Source organism: Pogona vitticeps, chromosome 1 (assembly GCF_051106095.1).
Source record: "Pogona vitticeps strain Pit_001003342236 chromosome 1, PviZW2.1, whole genome shotgun sequence".
Classification (NCBI taxonomy): domain Eukaryota; kingdom Metazoa; phylum Chordata; class Lepidosauria; order Squamata; family Agamidae; genus Pogona; species Pogona vitticeps.
This window is the reverse complement of record NC_135783.1, coordinates 34614821-34635813: the sequence shown is the minus strand read 5'-3', so window position 1 is coordinate 34635813 and position 20993 is coordinate 34614821. Positions and strand designations below refer to the sequence as shown.

Here is a 20993-nt window from a genome sequence, read left to right as displayed (position 1 = left end):
GCTTCGGCCAATGCTGGAGGCTTTCTACAGCTGTCGACAGACTCATCGACTTGCCATACGGGGATAAAGGAACTGCTGGAGATGTCCTAATCATTGCTAGAAATGTCACCAGCCAGCCAGTGCCACAATATCCAAGGATTCTCCTGGCCAGACAGCGATGCTGTTCTTAACTGAGGAGCAGTTCCAGTGGCTTCATTTTTGCCAAAAATGCACTTTCAGTAGCTTGGAAGTGTCCCACCACTGGCTGGCTGGCAATGGAAGCCATGGCAGTTTAGAAATGGCACCAATGTGCATTTTTAAATATTGCACAAGGGCTTGCATCATGTGCAGCAACTGAAGTTGTGAATTTCCTTCAAATCTTCCTATATGTGCAACTGCAGCCCTAAAAAGTACTGCTGCTCTGCTTTCTGCTTCTATTTTCACAAGAACACGTTCTATTTAATTTTTTATTAGACTTCTACCCCACCCATCTAGACCAAAGGTCTACTCTGGGCACTTTACTTCTCTAATCTCTGCAAAAAGTCACATTTCCAAGTCCCATCTCGAAAATATGCTGTCAACTTGCCTTCATCTCCCAAGAAGTCTTCTTTGCTGACCACATCTCTACAAGTAGTGGTGGTTCCTGTGACAAAACCCTGACTTGCTGAGATCACCAAGCTACATTTCAGGATCTGTCTCGCCAATTTTTAGAAATCACAGATACAAAGCGCACAGCCTCACTTACGTCTGAAATGACTTCCTCTGAGCTGCAGAACCTGTGATTTTAACCAAAGAATTTGGTCAATGTATTCCATTAAACTTTCATGGCTCACCGGCATCTTTTCAGGAAGGTCCAATTAAACTTACGAAAGGTAGCATTACCCAACCAGCTGTTGTCTTTGGGACTATTTTCTCTGCAAACTGGCAGCTTGCCCATCTACCCCATTTCTTTGATGCGTGGAAATAAGAGAATATATTTGATTCTTCTTCCTTTTGGACTTCATTCTTTCCCTTCTTTGAACCCTGAATTACTTATCTCCAGTCTCTATTCTTGCCATGCAATAATGAGCAGGATATTAGAATCCTTTCACAGTCTTTGTAAGTTTACTCCTTTTAGTGTTTTCCTATTCTAAAGCAAATGTATTTAACATCTAATTATTTGCTGCAGGCACATATGGCTGGCTACTTAAAATATATGCTATTCTACAACACAGTTACAGTGCATATTTTGATTCTTATATTTTCCACAAACTTATCTTGAATTAGCTCCATGTGAAGGGAGTTCTGGGAGCAATCTACTAGATAAACTACTCATAATGTTCCTTCCTGTCACGAACACTCAGAATATGCATGAGTTAATACATGTGTCTTGAGAGCATAGCTGATGACACCAGGGGATGCTCATGTATGTCTGATGAATTAAACAATCTTTGTTAATTTGTAGTTGGTTATGCATTTGTATTTTTAAGTGCTACAAACGATTCCTGTCCAGAATCTTTGGAATTAGGCAGATGAAAAGCTAAAACTCACTCAAGAACAAATAATCGCATGTTCGTGTTTGAAATTCACCACAAAAGCCTGGGGCTATTAAAAGTAAACCACAACAAAAACTAGCATTTGGGCTGATTTTATAGCACTATTATGAAATAAAAGGAAAACACAAATCCAGAATAGTCACAGTTCTCTATACCTATCTCAGCATTACAAAGCCTTTAAGCATCAACTACCCTGTTCATTTTTCTCATCAATTTCTCAAACTATCCAAACTGAACACCTTAAAAAGTGAAACGACAAATGTGGTAGTATGAGAACCATTCAAGTAAGTTTTTAATAGAGTGCACCAGTGAATGTGAATTAGGATGACTTGTGTCAAAAAATTATTTTTTTAAAAGGAATATCAGATAAAAAGGGGTACAGTTCTTTCTCGCCATAACACCATCCTTTTTTTCCTAAGGCAACAATACACGTTCATTTCAGAACAGAACTGTTACAGAAGAGAGAGCTACATCACAGTACAGTACAGCATGTCAAGTCCATCTGTCAGAAAGCCATTCTCAAATGGCACATTTAGCTACACTTACAGCCTCCTAACTTCGGGTTACAGAGTTTACCACAGTTTTTTTTTTAGTTTTTTTGTTTTGTTTTTAATAAAGTGACAATTTTGAATGACTTTTCTAATTTTTCACAGGAGTGTGCATATGGGGCCAATATGTTGAAGTTACAGTAATTACAACATTAAATAACATTGCACAACCAACCGCTATGATTAATTCAGTACAAAATAACAAATATTAAAATGTACCAAGTACTAGTGGTTTTACAGAATTTATATCACTAATTCTGGAGGATATTTTCTTCTTCCATAGGCAAATGCCTATACACAGCTGCACATTACAGGTGTAATGATATGGAATAAATACAAGAAGGTGGGCAAAATATTGAAAACGGACAAGATATATGGGAACAAAATTTGTACAAGCACATAAGTAAGATATTGTTTTAAACAGTTTATGCTTAGCCATAAAGTATATGAAACTGCATGTACTCTTTGGGGCAAAAATATTTTAAAAAACCAGTTAATTCCTGAGGCGGCATTAATTAGCTCTTACTATTGGTCAACATTGCAGAATACCTTGTGCTATGAAACAGTCTCAATACGAAGATTTTTGTTTTCCATAAAGTGGGATTTGTATCCTTTTGAAGGCAGCAAACAATATTTCACACCATGATGAATGAATATAAATTGTACTTCTAATCTGTTGGTACATTTGACCATAAGTCACAAGAGCAAGACTTAGGTTGGTAAATAAAATGTTATCAAGATGTGTCTTCTCTTCATCAATATGTTTTATTTCCAAGCAGCCAGAGTCAAAACACATTCAGAACTCTCTTTTCCTCACTGTAAGTGCCAACACTGTAAACACATTTGCATTTTTTCAATTAAACACTGTTCTGTAAAGGAGCATAAGAGTGAAAGGGAACAAGGAAGGATCCTGTGTACCACAAAAGCCAACCTATTTTTTACCTCATTCAATTTTAATATATGTTTTTTCCCAAAATAACTAAAATTGTTCATGCTACAGTTGTGAAAACAATTTTTTGTGCATTTCTACTATGGGCGCAGTTTTTAAAAAATGCTCAATAGTGGTAAGAATTATAAAAACCACAAAAATGTAAATAATGACCAGGAAGAATTTTTCAACTCAAAGCAAACACTTCTGTGCTGATGTCTAGACAACTATACACAAGGTTTGTATTTAAGCCTTCTTATTATACAACTCTATCAACATAAAACAAAAAGAATGCTCTGTATACTTACCTGTACATGTGAGCATAACTTCTTTAGCTACAGTTTTTTTGTCTTTTAAAGTAGGCCATACTGAATTAAATTTTACAATTCAGAGTAACTATGTATAACCTTATTGCAAGAGGGGCAATTTCTACATGGGGAGTTCACAGGCCAATCATGTAAGGTACAACCAGTACATTCAAAATGTAAGCTTGAATCTTCCCTGATCCCTGAAACATCATTGCTCTTTACAGCTTAAGCTCATTTGCTATTTTAGATGCAATGTTTTTAAAGGCAATTGAAGTCCCAGATATTCTTTTGAAGCGGACTCCATTGAGCGATAGGCGTGGCAATTTACACACTTCCATCTCCCACTGGACAAGGCTATCCTGTCGTGCATCACCATGAACACAGAAAAGCAGGAATCTCTCTTTTTGTTCATAATCACAGTTGTTAGCATCTAACACTTTCCGAATCTCTCTCATCATATCATTTGGGTCCATGGAACTTGTGGTCTTCATACTCCAGGTGAACCTCAATGACCGTGGCTTAGAATCTTTTCCATCCTCTTTTTCTCTGTCTTTTGGTTCCCCAGAAGCGCTCCTGAAATGGAAGCAATATTGAAATAAACAAAGGAAATACACTTCAGTTAAGACAGACTTCAAAGCTATCCTTGTTTAGAACATGTGTTGCTAAATAGAGTAGCAAAAAGAGGCTTCTCAACTATCAACCAGTAGGCTTCCTTTAGAAGCTCACCATTTGGAGTTCACACATTTCAGAGTCAATCAAGCAGAAGCCAAGGCATTTTTATTAAAAAAAGTAGGGGCTGGGAGTAAAGGAGGCATTCTGTCATTCAACAAAAACATATCCACACTTCTTTACGAACGGAGTTAATTTTTCTGCTTTAAAACTGAAGAACTGCAAATCAAGGGCAATAATCTTGGATGATTCTTTAAAAAATGGCTCCAGAAAAAAATGTCTCCATACGTGTAGTTTAAAAATTTGAATGCATCTTGCTTGTTCATCCTGTGAAATTTAATAAACAATATTTATCATAGTATTTTTTTAAAATTCTACACTGTGAGCAAAAATCTATGGTGGATATTCTCTTCCCTTATCAGACACCTCACTGCAAAGAATAGCACTTGCAGAAATCATGCCATCATACGTAGCAACTGTGTTTCCTCTCCAAATACAGTATGTCACACCTTCTGTGCAACATAGAATAGCTGTAAATTTGAATTAATAATCGACAGGGAATACATTACCAAGTAGTAAATGTCATTTTATAACCTTTGGACAGCATTTTCCCAAGATTGCTTTGACTCATCATGGGAAAGGCAGGGAGTGAGATATTCCAGTTCTGTGCATGCTTACTCGGTATTTAGCTCCACTGAGCTTAAAAGGGCTTATTTCAAAGGAAGCTGCTATACAACAGTAGCCGTAATGAAGTATGTACATCACCCACAGAATTCCTTTCAGCCCCAATGTCACTGTCTGTTCTTGTTGAGCATTACTCAGTGTGCCTTAAGTATCAGAGGATTATCCTGAAATGGTACATATATCTGAATAAATCCTAGGATGTGAAGCCTCAACAAAAGGAGGATCACATAATTTACCGTTTATACAATAATACATCATATTTATATGGACCAGGGATGGGTTATTGTGGTTCTTCAGCTGAAATTGAAATACAGCTCCCAGGAATTCTACAAGTTCCTCTCGTAGCTAGGACAGCAAGTGATAAACATCATGGGAGTATCAATTTCATAACACTATAAAACCACAATTTTTCCACCCCAATGTGTAGATAATCTGGCCATGGGTTACCATGGCCCAGATTGAAAAGACCCATAAAGCTGCCTGCTCTTTTGAAAGCAACCCCTGATATTTCACAACCTCCTGACAGGAAAAAATTCTGAACAGCGTAAATCCAGGGGACAGCATTAGGTGAGGACCTGAAGATTTTCTGGAGGGTGACCATGGTGAGAAAAATCCTAATATATTGCTTCAGAAATGTTTCTGGGAATTTAGGGATCTTTTTGCAGATTGTTGTGTATGATTAAGGGCAGGAAAAACAAAGTGTCATTTGCATTTAGCTTGCTATCTAGAAATTGTATGACTCTCCAAAGCATTCAAAAGGCTTTCTTGCCATTGGTGGTGTGTGTATATCCACACATTTGCATCCTTGAGACTGGGTAGTGCTAATCTTTATCACATGCAAAGATTAAAGCAGGAATGACACATATCTATTGTTTGGTATTTTCCCACAAACTAGACGTGAGAACTTTTTTTTTTGTAGCCCCCTTCCATGGGCTTTGCTGCACAGAAGTGGCAGCAGCTTATGTGTGCTAGAGAAGCATTGCGAGCTTATGGCTGTTCCAGGGCTTGAAAACCACAGAGCTTGTCAGCTCACTGCTACGATCAACAAGAAGTCTGTAGACTAAATGCATGAAATCTCACTGACAACTGAGTACTAGAAGTAACAGAATTCCTTCAGATCAGGACTGGGGACCTTATGACTTTCCAGATGTTAGACTATAGTGATCATTCTCCCAAACCAATGAACAGATTGGATGAAGCTGATGGGAGCACTAGTCCAGCATAATTTCAATTTCTAGGACAATAAAACAGTGCCTGTGCAGGTTCTAAGAGCAGCTTCATGCACATATCCTTTATGTTCTACATGAAGTGGGACAACGGACCTGGCTCTGGGTCCCTATGGCCTACCTTACATAGAAACATAAGTCTAATCACGCACATCTGTAGGACAGGGGGTTAAAACCCAAAGTACTCAGCCCTCATCCCCTTTCTGAGCAACAGATGGAGGGTGACAATTTATGTGTGTGTGTGTGTGGGGGGGTCAACCAGAGCAGTCTGCAAGGAACATGTGTGTGTGGGCAGAGGTTGCTCCCACATCCCCACAATGCATGACCTGAATTGAAGATACTTCCTGAAGGTCATTTTTAAAAGATGACATTGGTCTACTTTATTTCTATACATACACATTAATAGGCATGTGATGTTTGGCCTACAAATCCCATAATTCTCCATGCTGGGAGTTCTACTTCACATACTGTACTGTATTCATACCTGTAGACACTTAAATGTGTCTTGTTTGAAGAAAAGGTGTAGCTGAGAAGGTTTTAGAGAGACTTAGCACTGGATAGCTGTGGAGCTATTTCTTTCCTCTATAGGAAGTTAGGCCTATGTGAGGACTCTAAAGCCTTCCCAGCTAGGCCTTTTCTCCAGGTGAAGCACATTTAGCTGTCTGTAAGTGTAGTATGGGAAGTGAAACTCCCAGAACAGAGACCTATGGGATTTGTAGTCCAAAATAATCTGAAACTCTCATGCCTACCATTAACCCCAAAAGGAATTGCCTAAAAATTAGAAAATTGTTTAAAGATTAGAAAAAGCAGAGGGAGAACTTAATTATTTAGATTATTAGGCAATTAGGCCTGGTTCTCAGAACCATAATACATGATTTTACTATGGAAAGAAAAGTAACACTTAAATATTCAAACGCTATAAAGATATTTAAAGCTCTGATTTTGCAAACTCTTTGAAAGCAGCTCCCAAAGTTGAGAACTAATGTCTAAGAACCTGCAAACTCAGAGTGACTTACTGTTTTTTAAGTTACCTTAAATATTTGATAATGTTTAAAGGAAAAATAGGACACTTAACTCATACATAATATTTCTGAAAATACATGCTATGCAAAATTCCTCTGTATTACATAGTAATTTAAAGGCTTCTAGAATCATTAAATGGTGAACACAAAGGGACCTAAGAGCGAAGTATTAATAGTGGCTCCTCACCTTGAGGTGTCGGTTCTGCCACTGGCTTCGCCTTCACTTGGATCCCTCAAAACAAAGTTAAGGTCAAGATTTTAATAAATGAAGATTTTAAAAAATGAGTCAAGAAAACTTGTATCTAGAATAGAATTAAAATTACTGTTGAGCAGATATTCAGCATGAAATTGTCATTTACTGAGTTTTTATCAGTTTTCATACTACTTCCTACGAAACCCCAATTTATTTTTATCCTGGTCAGTAATTTCAGTTCCCCATCTTCCCCTTTTACATTATAGCCAGCTGAAATAACCATTTTCTAATATGCTCAAAAGCTAGAATAATGTATAAATATTCTGTTCTCCTTATCTGCCCCATATTTATGTGAACGGCACCACTGCAATCAATAACTACCCAACCCATATGGGAATCTACTTTATACTTAACAGTTTATTTCAACATAGCCTTAGTTCAGAATGAGCAACTCTGGAGGGTCTAAGGGCTGTTACCCCCTCAATCTGCTGTGGGCCACACCAGCTCCTTGTACAGTGGATATAAAAAGTTTACACCTCCGTTACAATGTCAAGTGTCTGTGATGTAAAAAAAATGAGACAAAGATAAATCATTTCAGAACTTTTTCCACCTTTAATAAGACCTCTGAACTGTACAACTCAGTTGAACAACAAACTGAAATCTTTTAGGTGGAGGGAAGTAAAAATAAAAAACTGAAATAATATGGTTGCATCTGTGCACACACTCTTAAACTAATACTTTGTCAAAGCACCTTTTGATTTTATTACAGCATTCAGCCTTTTTGGGTATGAGTCTATCAGTACGGCACATCTTGACTTGGCAATATTTGCCCACTCTTCTTTGCAAAAATGCTCCAAATCTGCCCGATTGCAAGGGCATCTCCTGTGCACAGCCCTCTTCAGATCACCCCACAGATATTCAATCATATTCAAGTCTGGACTCTGGCTGGGCCATTCCAAAACGTTAATTTTCTTCTGGTGAAGCCATTCCTTTGTTGATTTGGATGTATGGTTTGGGTCGTTGTCATGCTGAAATTCTTCCTCATGTTCAGCTTTCTAGCAGAAGCCTGAAGGATTTGTGCCAATATTGACTGGTATTTGGAACTGTTCACAATTCCTTCTAGCTTGACTAAGGTCCCTGTCCCAGCTGAAGAAAAACAGCCCCAAAGCATGATGCTGCCACCACCATGCTTCACTGTGGGTATGGTGTTCTTTTTGTGATGTGCAGTGTTGTTTTTGCGCCAAACGTATACAGTATTTTGGAATTAGGGTCTGGTTTCATCAGACCATAACACTTTTTCCCACTAGCTTGTGTTTTTTCAAAATTTAGCCGGGTCTGAATGTTTTTCTTCGTAAAAAAAGGCTTCCGTCTTGCCACTCTACTCCACAGCCCAGACATATGAAGAGTACGGGAGATTGTTGTCACATGTACCATGTTTCCCCAAAAATAAGACAAGGTCTTATATTAATTTTTGCTCCAAAAATGCATTAGGGCTTATTTTCAGGGGATGTTTTATTTTTTTCCATGTACAACTAACTACATTTATTCAAATGCAGTCATGTCATCTTCCTCTGGCAGCTGCACAATGGTGAAGGGCGGGGTTTCACTTAACTGGGGCTTATTTTGGGGGTAGAGGTTATATTACGAGCATCTTGAAAAAATCAAACTAGGGCTTATTTTCAGGTTAGGTCTTATTTTCAGGGAAACAGGGTACCACATAGCCAGTACTTGCCAGATATTCCTGCAGCTCCTTTAATGTTGCTGCAGGCCTCTTGGCAGCCTCCCTGACAATTTTCTTTTCATCAATTTTGCAGGGACGTCCAGTTCTTGGTGATGTCACTGTTGTGCCATACAGTGGTGCCTTGCTTAACGATTGCCTCGCTTAACGAGGAAATCGCTGTACGATTAGGTTTTTGTGATCGCAAAATGATGGTTTAAATAGGCTCTTTTCGTTTAAAGATGATCGGTTCCCTGCTTCGGGAACCGATTTTTGCTTTATGACAATCAGCTGATTGTCGGGTTTCAAAATGGCCGCCAACTAAAGAAAATGGCCCCTCGCTGTTTCTAGGATTGATTCCTTGCTTTAAAGGCACCGAAAATGGCCGCCGTATGGAGGATCTTCACTGGACAAGCAGGTATTCAGCCCATTGGAACACACTGAATGATTTTCAATGAGTTTCAATGGGTTTTTTTATTTTGTTTGACGAAGTTTTCGCTCTACAGCGATTTCGCTGGAATGAATTAACACTGTCAAGTGAGGCACCACTGTATTTTCTCCACTTGATGATGATTGTCTTCACTGTGTTCCATGGTATATCTAATGTCTTGGAAATTCTTTTGTACCCTTCTCCTGACTGATACTTTTTAACAATGAGATCCCTCTGATGTTTTGGAAGCTCTCTGTGGACCATGGCTTCTGCTGTACGATGTGACTAAGAAAATATCAGGAAAGACCTACTAACACAGCTGATCTTTATTTGGGATTCCTCAGAGGCACTTTAAATGATGGCAGGGGTATAATGACTCCTACTTAACATGAATTTGAATGTGACTGTTTACTCCTGAACACAGTTACACCCCCAGTTACAAGAGGGTGTGCACACAGATGCAACCATATTATTTCAGTTTTTTATTTTTACTTCCCTCCAACTAAAAGATTTCAGTTTGTTGTTCAACTGAGTTGTACAGTTCAGAGGTCTCATTAAAGGTGGAAAAAGTTCTGAAATGATTTACCTTTGTCTCATTTTTTTACATCACAAACACTTGACATTTTAACAGGGGTGTGTAAACTTTTTGTATCCACTGTAGGTCACTTCCCATTTTTCAATAACTGTTCTGCTAAAGCAAGGAGTGGAGGCTTGTTTTAGAGGAGAAACAAATCCTGGAAGTTTCCGGAGGTGCAGCTCCCCAGGTTTTTGCTAAAACACGTTGTGGCATGTAATGAAGGCGCTGGAGGTGCCAAAAACAGCTCCTGAGGCTGCACATGGCCTTTGTGATCTTCACTAGTGCCTTAAATCATAGTGGCATAGCTGATCTGGCAATTATATACATATCATTTTCTGTGAATTCAGGCCTTTAGATGCACTTAAAAATGGCACATTAGCTTTCCCAAATTTACTAGCTCCTGATTAAGATACCAATTTTTAAGATTACTGACAGAATAAGCAACTTGAGAAGAAGTAAGTCTTGGGGTTCAGAAACGACAAGCCTAACAATCCCTTGTTAAATTTGATCTGATCAACAGTCTTGTCAAGTAGGTGATAAACATTTTCCAAAGAATTATGAAACATTTGAGGGGAATGCCTGTATACTGCACAGTACCAGCAAATTGTTATGCATCAAGAATTTTAAAATATACATCAAATACAACATTTGTATTAATTCAGTAAATTCAGTTGTAGATGACAACATCTCTATGAACCTTTTGTACTGAATGATGCATCTTAGTTTCTGCAAGACATATTTAGACAAGGCTTACATAGGCCAGGAAGTATTATATCCAACTATATAAGAACACTACTGCCTGTCTGAATCAAAGTTGCAAAGTTTGTGACCAACCAAGCCAAATACAGAAGCTCAATGACAAGTGATATGGGAACTGTGTGCCATTCTGGAAATCAGTCGGTCTATCCCTCTCCTTCTCAAAGGAGACTTCCAGGTCAATTTGGATGGTATCCAGATGGTATGCAGATACCCCTAAGCCCTCCCCCTTGAATGATCAATAGTCCACAGGAAATCCACAGGGCCTACTTGTTCTCAACTGTATGGAATTGCTATGGAATAGCAATTTGCTTACCAGTTGCCTCGCTTCTTACTTCTGCTGTTGGCAGCCACATTCAGTGGACTATTAAGGCAAAGAGTTCTTTTGTTGCTGGGATGAAAATCCAAGTTACTGAAGAATATATATACCTCTCTATGTGAACATGTGTGCATGCATGCATGTGCATGCACTCTATTCAGAATGGTCATGCTTGTGTCTTGTGAGTACTTTACACTTGTGAGCAATTGATGCCTGCAAGACCTGTATTTAAAAGCCAGGAACAGAAATCATAGCATGATTGTTTGAAATCTACTGTCTCCACCATCTGTGTCTTCTGGCAAGAAACCCATGGGCTCCAGGTTGCTGCTGAAACCAGAATCAGGCTTTATTAGAATTTAACTTAGGCTTTATAACACTGCTGATGCCTGCTGTCTTGGAAGTTAGAGCTTTGGGACAATAACTATCCTGTCAGTCCTGACCCCAGGTAGACTCATTGCGGTTACCTGTTGTTACATACAGCACTGATGTTACCTGTCTGTCATGGGTTTGGAGGGAAAGTTCCATCCTATGGGGAGTGGAAGGCGGGACATCAGGAGGAGGGGCTGTACTGTATAAATATGTGATGCCTGTGTGGTGAGAGGAGATGCTGAGAGACACTGGGTTGTGACGAAGCAGCAGCTGGGAAGAAGAAGCTGTTGTGGAAGTCTGTGTGTCAGACAGGGTACTACTGTGTGTCAGAGTACCAACCTGATAGGTTCAGGTGTCTGTGGGTTAGCCAGAACTGATAGGTTCAGGGTCTGTGCTTTAAGTTAAGGGTTCTGGGTGAACCAAACTGTGTGTATGTATGAGTGAGAATAAGCCACGTTACTTTATGTTATTCACCTGATTGTTTATTTACCCTGTGTGTATTTAAAATAAACCTTATTCTTTTTATTGTTTGAAAATCCATCCCTGGTCTGTGTGACTTCTTGTAGGGAATGGTTGGTGGCAGCTTAGTGTAACTGTGTGACATATCCCAGTAGGTCTGGGTTTGTCACATTGATTGGTGTCCAGCGTGTGGGATACGACTGGTCCAGTTGTCCAGCGGTCCAGCAAAGCCTTGGCAAGTGTGCCCAGAGCAAGGGGGGTCTAGTCAGGGACAGTCTGAGGCGCGTAGGTAATCTTCTAGGTGTACCTCACGGGGAGGTGCGCTAGTAGAAGAACGTGCCAACTGGGGAGACTTAGATTAAGGTGCTCTGAGGCAGCCTAGTTTTGGCGGGAAAAAGCTGAGGCAAAACTGCGTAGTAACAGTGAGCTAGCTTGCCAGCTGAGAGGCCCAGCAGAGGGGGGTAGGCTCTGACTCGATACTGTTGCAAGTTAGTGCTGAAGAACAGCAGCAATCTCTAGGGAGAGCTGGTTCTGAGGCAAGAAGGAAAAAAGTGGTCGTTTTATTTTGAGGCTTGACTTTTAAAGCAGCCTGTTCTGAGGGGGGGATTATGCCCTTGACTCGAAGCCAGATGGCGGAAATGAGTGATGTGAAAGACCCCCAGATTGACCAAGGTTCTGAGGATGAATTTGGCTCAGTGCAGGGTGACAGCACAGGAGAGCAGAACCCAGAACTTAGAAAATTGCTCATAGCCCAACAGCATGAACTGAGGATGAGGCAATTTGAAGTGGAGGAAAGGTTAGAGAGAGAAAAAATAGAAGAAAGGGAAAGGGAGAAACAGCGGCAATTTGAATTAGAGAGAGAGAGATTGGAAAGAGAAGAAAGATTAGAGAGAGAGAAAATTGCTCTGGAAAAAGAAAGGATGGCGTATGAATTAAGAAAACTGGAAATGATGAACCAGAATAATAATAATAATAGGGAATCTGAGGGAGGCCAACTGTCTAAAGCTGACCTGAAGAAATTCCCTGTGTACCACAAGGGAGATTGTCCCGAGGTGTTCTTTTCCTTAGTGGAAAGAGCGTTTGTGGACTTCTCAGTGAGGGAAACTGAGAAGATGACCATCATGCGATCTTTAATCAGTGGTAGCCTGGCTGAGGTTTATGCCGAGATGCCTGAGGAACTGATGAAAGATTTTGCAGAGTTTAAAAAACTGGTGTTTGCCAGACATGGGATAAATGCGGAGCAGCTGAGACAAAGATTCAGGTCCCTCACCAAGAAGCCAGAACAGACTTTTACCCAAGTGGGGGCCCAATTGGTGAGGCTGCTTGAGAAATGGCTATCGCAGGAAGGGACAGAGACCTATGAGCAGCTTAAAGACTTGATAGCCCTGGAACAGTTCTATTCAGTCCTGCATGGGGAATTGAAATTCCAGGTGAGGGAAAGGAAACCGAAATCTGTGGCAGCAGCCGCAGAGATTGCAGATTTTATTTCCCAAATAAGAAAGCCCTTGGGTGAGGGGAAATCTGTAGGTAAACCCAGAGAAACCTACAGCAAGTACTCTCAGGGACCAGGGAAAAGCCAGCAAGGGGGAGGGGCCCATGGTGAAGGGAAGCCCTCAGACATGAAACCAAGACCTCAGATTTTGGAGGGAAAACCAAAACAAGATGAGAGAGAATCAAAATACACCAGAAAATGTTATTTCTGTCAGGGAAAGGGTCATCTAATCTCAGAGTGTGAGAAATTAAAGCAGCTAAAAGGAATGGTGCCTCAGGAGTCTAGTAGGACCAAGCCGAAAGCTGTGTTCTGTGTCCAGAAAGAGCAAGGCTCATTGTCACAGAGGGAGCCTGTTGCTATGGCTACTCAGTCTGGAACAGCTACCTCTGCTGATCAGGCTGAGGAAAATGGTCCTCTTATAGAGGTAAAGCGCTGCTTGCTGATAAAAACAGATTCTCAGTTGTTTGAGTCAGCAGGGGTGGACGTAGGAATACTTGACCGTCAGTATAGGGGGCTGCGGGACACTTGTTCCCAGGTAACCCTGTGCCATCCAGATATCATTCCTAGGGAGTATATAATCCCAAACGAGAGCATGAAGGTGGCAGGGATTGAGGGGCAGGTAATCTCTCTGCCAGTAGCAGAGGTACCTGTCAACTTTCAAGGCTGGAGGGGAGTGTGGCGGCTAGCAATTTCATCGACTCTGCCAGCAGCCGTGCTCGTGGGAAATGACCTGGCTGAACATGTGAAACGGGTGCTAGTGATTACACGCTCACAAGCCACCACAGGGACAGTTCAGGGGGGTAATGATGAGCCAGAGACGGAAGCAGAGGGGAGTTCAGAAGCTGTGGTGGAAACCTTAACCACAGACAGCAGATTTGGACAGGAGCAAAAGGCAGACGCCACTCTCCAAAAGTGTTTTGAACAGGTGACTGACGCCCAGCTAACACCTGAAACCCCAGTGAGATTTCTGGAGAAAAAGGGGATTTTATATAGAGAAACCCTGAGGAATATCTCAAAAGGGGGAGATGGGATCAGAAGTCAGCTGGTGGTACCTGAAAAGTATCGCCCCATGATCTTACAAAGGGGGCACTCTGACATGTTTGCTGCGCACTTAGGAGTGAACAAAACACAGCAGAGAATCACACAGAATTTCTACTGGCCTGACATAGGGAAGCAGATCAGGGAGTTCTGTAAACAATGTGATGTGTGTCAAAGGCAGGGGAATAACCGCGACAGGACCAAAGCAAAGTTGTGCCCTTTGCCTGTGATTGACACTCCGTTCAAATGCATAGGGGTGGATATTGTGGGACCTTTGCCCAAGGCCACAAAGAGGGGGAACAGGTTCATTCTAACAATTGTGGACCATGCCACAAGGTATCCTGAAGCCATACCCTTGACTAACATCGAAACTAACACAGTGGCCGATGCTTTGGTGGGGTATATGTCCAGGATGGGATTTGCCTCAGAGATAATCACAGATTTGGGCGCATCGTTCACATCAAAGCTCATGAAACGCTTATGGCAGATCTGTGGAATTAAGCACAAGGAAACCACTGCCTATCATCCGGAAAGTAATGGGTTAACTGAGAAGTTCAATGGGACTCTAATGCGCATGATTAGGGCTTACTTGGCAGAGAATCCAAACAATTGGGACCAGAAGCTGCAATCCCTTTTGTTTGCTTATCGATCAGTGCCACAAGCCAGTACCGGGTTCAGTCCATTTGAACTTTTATTTGGGAGAAGGGTGAAAGGGCCCCTTGATTTGATCAAACAAAATTGGGAGCAGATCACCCAGGATGGCCCACAAGACGTTGTGACTTACATAGACACCTTGATGAATGACCTAAGGAGAAATCTAGAGCTGGCAGCAGAAAACCTGCAAGCTCAGAAGGTCAGACAGAAAACATGGTATGACCACAAAGCTAGAGAGAGGCACTTTGACCCAGGGGAGGAAGTGCTTTGGCTTAGGCCCTGCAGAGAGAACAAACTGCAGCTCAAATGGGCAGGACCATATAGGGTCATTTCCAAGATGTCAGACCTGAACTACCTAATCGAGCAGGAGGAGAACCAGGCAAGGAGGGTGGTTCATGTGAATGCCCTAAAACCCTACTACAGAGGGGAACAGAGGGTTTTATTCGCGATAAAAGCAGCTGAGAGTGAGGAAGCTGAATTACCCTTCTGGGAGGGTAGAGGGGAAGTAAAATACAACCCAGAGGAGGTAAAGATCAGTCCTGCACTCACCCAAGACCAGCAGCAAGAACTAAAAATGCTGCTTAGTAAATATCAACAGGTGTTTTCCAACAAGCCGGGGATAGTGAAGGGAGTGATGCATCGGATCCACACAGGGGATGCACCCCCGCAGGCAGTATCCCCATACCGAGTAACGGGACCCTATAGGGACAAGGTGCGGAAGGAGCTGGACGAGATGCTGAGGGAGAACATAATCGTCCCCTCTTCTAGTCCTTGGTCCTCTCCGATAGTCCTTGTGGACAAGCCTGATGGGAGCATTAGGTTTTGTGTCGATTACAGGAAATTAAACCGTGTAACCATTCCTGATGCCTACCCAATGCCCAGGCTAGACAACCTGATTGAAACCATAGGGGGTTGTCGGTTCATCTCATCATTGGACCTGGTAAAGGGATATTGGCAATTAAGAATTGATCCCAGGGATCAAGAAAAGACTGCCTTTTGCAGCCCTTTTGGTCTCTATGAGTTTCGAGTCCTGAGCTTTGGTCTCAGAAATGCACCAGCCACATTCCAAAGGCTGATGGACCAGACCTTGGCAGGGCTCAGTGACTTTACAGTGGCCTACATTGACGACATAGGGATCTTCAGTAATACCTGGGAAGATCACCTGATACACCTGGAGTTGGTGCTGCAGAGGTTAAGTGCAGCAGGGCTAACAGTAAAGGCCAGCAAGTGTCAGCTGGGTAGCCCAGAAATAAAATACTTGGGTCACATGGTAGGGGGAGGAGTGATAAAACCCCTGGAGGCCAAAATAGAAGCTGTTCGTGATTGGCCTAGACCCAACACCAAGAAAAAAGTCAAATCATTTCTTGGGTTGGTGGGCTACTACAGAAAGTTCATCCCGAGGTTTAGCGAGATTGCGGCTCCGCTGACCGATCTGACGAGGAAGAAGGCTGATGACCGCATCCCGTGGACCAGTGACTGTGAGGCGGCGTTCCAGAGGTTGAAGGAGGCGTTAATCAACTATCCAGTCCTGCGTGCTCCAGACTTCGACCGGGAGTTCATCATCTACACCGATGCGTCTAACAGCGGCGTAGGAGCAGTTCTGTGCCAGGAGGATGAGAATGGTGACCAGCATCCAGTGTCCTACCTGAGTAGGAAACTTCAAAAAGGTGAGAGACATTTGGCAACCGTGGAGAAGGAGTGTTTGGCCATAGTCTACGCGATCCAGAAGGCCAAGCCTTACATCTGGGGAAGACATTTTATTCTGTGTACTGACCATTCACCATTACAATGGTTAAAGACAATGAAAACCCACAATAGCAAACTTATGAGGTGGGCTTTAAACCTACAGGACTATGACTTTGAAGTGAAGGTGGTCAGAGGGTCAGTGAACTGTGTTGCTGACGCCTTATCAAGAAGACCTGAAGAATGAAGACGGCGAAAGAACATGGACTATGTGTATATAATGATGACAAAAAGTTAAATGTACCTGGTTTTGAATTTGGTTTGTAAGAATAAAGGTAAATTGATGTAATGTTAATGGTAAATGTTTAAATGCATAATTGCTATGGTTAACTTAGAATGTAAGTATAAGTAAGTATAATATGGTATGTATAACTGTTGTTGTGTATTTTATACAGGTTGTTTTTTGGTGAAAAGCACCTTAGCTTTCCCCCTACAAAACAGGGAAGCAGGATGGGAGCAGAAGTCCAGCAGTCTGTCGCAGTCCCATTCCTCTATGGCTTCCACTCTGGTTTCTTCCTCCCCTGAGGTTTCCTTACCTGCTGCCACTGCCTCTGAAGACGCAGATCTCTCCTCCTCTGTCTTAGTGGCCTACTCTTCCTTCCCACATCCTATTATATCCCTGAGGCTCCTCATCCTCCAATTACTCCAGGTGCTCCCCTAGCTGTGCCCTATTACCCGGCTCACTGGCAGAATCCTGTCCTCCCTTTTCTATGTCTTTCTGGGGCCCAGGAGCTGCTGCCCTTGCTTGGCCCTCAAAACGGCACAGGGTGAGGCAGACTGCCTACTAGAGACGCTGGCAGGAACCCCTTCACAGTTGTCATAGCATGGGTATTGATCGTAACTACTTACTTTTGTAGTCTTGGGCAGGGACAAAAAGGTATAGTAATGTTTTTAATGATTCAGTGGCTATAACCCATAGATTCAGCTTGGTGGGTTCCAAACTATGCTTGTCTGTTCTATATAAAATGTTGCATATAAAATCAGAATTTTGAAAAATAACAATAGAACATAAATTTTTATGTGACATTAAAAACATAATTATGGCAGATTGCATATAGCATTGTAATATGCTTTGTTGCGTTATTTTAAAAGATGTAGACCAGATTCCACCCCATGTTTGCTCACTGCATAACTTTTTCAATAATTAAACAAATGTACTTCTCAACCTACTGTATATTGGCTGTGGCAGGGGGTGGGAAGTAACAAATGTGATAACAGTGATCTGAAAGTTTAGATGTAGTTATTATATGACACAAACAAGACATGTCAGTTTTCCAAGTGCCTACATATCTGAGAAGATTTGTAGGGTGAAGCCTGATATGCTGCCAAGTGGCTTCTCAAACTGAGCATGAAAAGAATTTCAGAACCGTGAACTGCCTTTTAAGAAATCTATCACAGCCAAGGTCCCTAGGAAAACAAAACTAGTGGCAGACCTCCCATTGATGTTTGTAAGCATAACTACTATACAGGTTTCAACATAAACTTAATACCTGTGTTTCAAAATGGCAATTATTACCTGATGAAGATGGTAGTGAATTAAAAACTTGATATAAGGTTCTTAAGAAATGTGTTGGGAAAAGTAGGCAAATGTTGAAAGTTGAATTTGAGGAAGATTGATTCACAGTTTTACTCCCAGCAGTCTCTGTATCACTATCCAAGTGATTTCAACCTGACTGAACAAATCCATTTATGTTTGAATTATGTTCTCACAGGAATCGAAATTCTTTAGGATTAGAGACAGGAAACAAGTGGCTTCACAGATCCTGCAACTCCCTAGTGAGCACGACAAATAGTGAGAAACGACAGGAGCTGAACATCTGAAAGGACTATTCCTGTCACTGAATTACTACTGGACTACCTCTGAAGCTTCCTATTCCTGTTCTGGATGGTGTCTGCATGTTGCAAAAGTCATCAGCTTAGATGAGGCATTCCCTCTTATGTTAGAGAATGACAGAATGTCTCTTCTGTGATGGTGCCTGGATCTGAAATCTCTCGTATTTTTCTCAAAGTGTTTTAATTATAGATGGGCATGAATCACCGGTTCGGTGGTTTGTCCTTCAGACTAACATGTGTTCGTCAGTTCCCAGCCCCACCTCTTCCAGTGGGCACTCATTCAGAGGCAGTGCCTGGAGGAGGCAGGGCAGGGAAGCCAGGATGCTGTCCCTGAGTGGGTGGCTGCTGGAGGAGGCGGGGCTGGGAACAGTTGAGACCTGTTCATCAGAAGGACAAAACCACAAGAACTGCCACACCAACAGTTCGTGCCCATCTTTACCTTTATTGTCAGTTTTAAATGTATTACCTGATAATCTTGTTACTTCGCTAAACTGGTTAAATAATTGACTAAGCATTGGAGCTATAACAAGTAAACGAGGGAATCTGTGCCATATGGGTCTAGTTTTGTAATCATGCATATATGATTTTTGAAAAGCAGATGGAAATGTAGGGGGTCTATGCAGACTCCACTACGGAACAAGAATGTGTATGCTGCTGCTGACTTTAAATCAGTCACTTCCATGCAGCTCCCCTATTCTTGTTAGTTTAAATAAGAGTCATTAACAATCAAAGTAAATGCTACTCTATGCAAGTTGCAATAGGCTGGAAAGTTACTTTTTGGAATTCTTGGAATTCCACAGCTAGCATGAACATGGAAATTCTCAGAGTTCTACTTCAAAGTACTATTTTTTCTGCCTGAGGAAGTATGAACAGAAGACATTTGTGAAAAAGGATTATCCCTACATTGTACCACTGTACCCTAATGTATAGCGCTTTATCTTTCGCAACCATTAGATTTTTTAAAAAAAGAATGATTTTTAAAAAAGTTGGGCTTCCTTCACACTACCAGAATATCTTACACTAGTATGATGTCCATGTGAGAAACTGTACCTATTCTGTCACATGTACAGAGACAGCTAAGGTTTATTTTGACATATGTATACACACTAGGAAACCCAGAATAGCAGAAGGTTCCTGCAATTTACATGTGGTAAAACAGATTCGAATGTATGCTCCTAACAAAAGGATGTAGCTTTTTCCACAGAAGTGAAACCCATGCTGCGAATTTGCTGTGTTAGAAACAATTGTACAAGGATGGACGCACCACAACCCTCGGATTGCAAACACTATTAGGACTAGCTTGCATGACCAGTGTTGAGGGATGATGGGAACTGAAGTCCAGCAGCATTGGGAGGGATGTTTATTCTCCATCCCAGATTTAGAATTAGAAATGCCAGCATACCTATCAATATTTTCATAGATGTGTCAAAGATAAAAGACCAGTCCTATCTATCTCATGTTCATACGAACATTGCAATTTATTCAAGACAGTTTACATTTTTCAAATGATGGCACCAAGACCACCAAGCACTATGATCCAACTTGATTACATGTAATCTTACACAGGGCTCTGAAGCAGTCATGCAACCAGGGACTAAACAGGGAGAGATTAGTTTGAACAATGCAGCTTCTTATTTCACTTTCCACGTACTTGGAAATTAAAACAACGGGTTGTACTAACCTGCGAACAAATTTAGAAGTTATTTTGCTTATAATGCCGGTTGATGTCCCCCTTCTAGTTTGAGCAAACGTGCCTGTTTCATGCGATGGTGATGCCGGTGGCCCATTGTAAGTGGCATTGCGCCGCTCCCGTAGCTGCTCACCATGGAAAGTGCTTCGGCTTGAACTCCCCCGAGGAAAGCGGGTTCTGTCTGGAGTGGTAGCGCTAATACTGTGAGCAGATGGGGAAGCAGCAGGTGCTCTTTGAGTTGCACTGCTGGAAAGACAGACAAACAGTTGACCTGAGATAAAACAATCTGTCACTATAATGAGTATTTCTCAAAGTTCATGCTCTTTTTGGTCAGATGTTGGGCATGGCAGTCCATTTGCATAACCTCACTGTATGATCTTATGGAAATGTGGATTCTGCACTGCCAAAGTCTACAAAGAGATAGAGAGCAACAGAATCCTATACACTGAAAGCATTTACAGGAAGAACAAAAGCCTGATAATGAATTTCTTTTCTTTTTTTTATCTTACATTGCTCAGCTAGGGTCCTTGCTTTGTGCAGATTTTTATTTGGAATTTTTCTTCCCAACAGGAAAGTGAAAAAAGAATAGAGGTGGAAAGGATGACAAAGAGAGAATTGCGAAAATAAAGCTAGAAGTCATGCAGTAAAATGCAATAAAGGGGAAAAAAAGAAAAAGGGAATAGGAATCGTTTTCCTTGTGTCCCTAACTTATCCTCTTCTTGCTGACTGGTCTGCACCCTTCTCTCAGCTATCTTACCTCTGGCTCTTGGGGCCTCTTTTCAATCTGACTGTAGAATTCCATTCCTGTCTCTCCAGCCAATATG

General features: G+C 41.5%; 1 protein-coding gene across 11 annotated transcripts in view; it reads right to left on the bottom strand.

The window, feature by feature from the left end:
* Positions 1-1779: 1779 nt before the first annotated feature.
* The window catches only part of MARK1 (microtubule affinity regulating kinase 1), a 120123-nt gene continuing 100909 nt past the window's right edge, over positions 1780-20993 (bottom strand). For 4 of the 11 annotated variants that reach the window (XM_020786548.3, XM_020786550.3, XM_072990506.2 and 1 more), the window contains exons 16-18: positions 20161-20415; positions 7087-7131; positions 1780-3871 (exon numbers count right to left, since the gene is read on the bottom strand). In XM_020786548.3, coding sequence (XP_020642207.3) covers positions 3517-3871; positions 7087-7131; positions 20161-20415 — 655 coding nt within the window. In that variant the 3' untranslated portion in view covers positions 1780-3516. Of the gene's footprint in view, positions 3872-7086; positions 7132-18162; positions 18320-20160; positions 20416-20993 lie in introns of all 11 variants that reach the window. The other 7 variants (XM_020786549.3, XM_020786551.3, XM_020786552.3 and 4 more) reach the window with 4 other exon arrangements.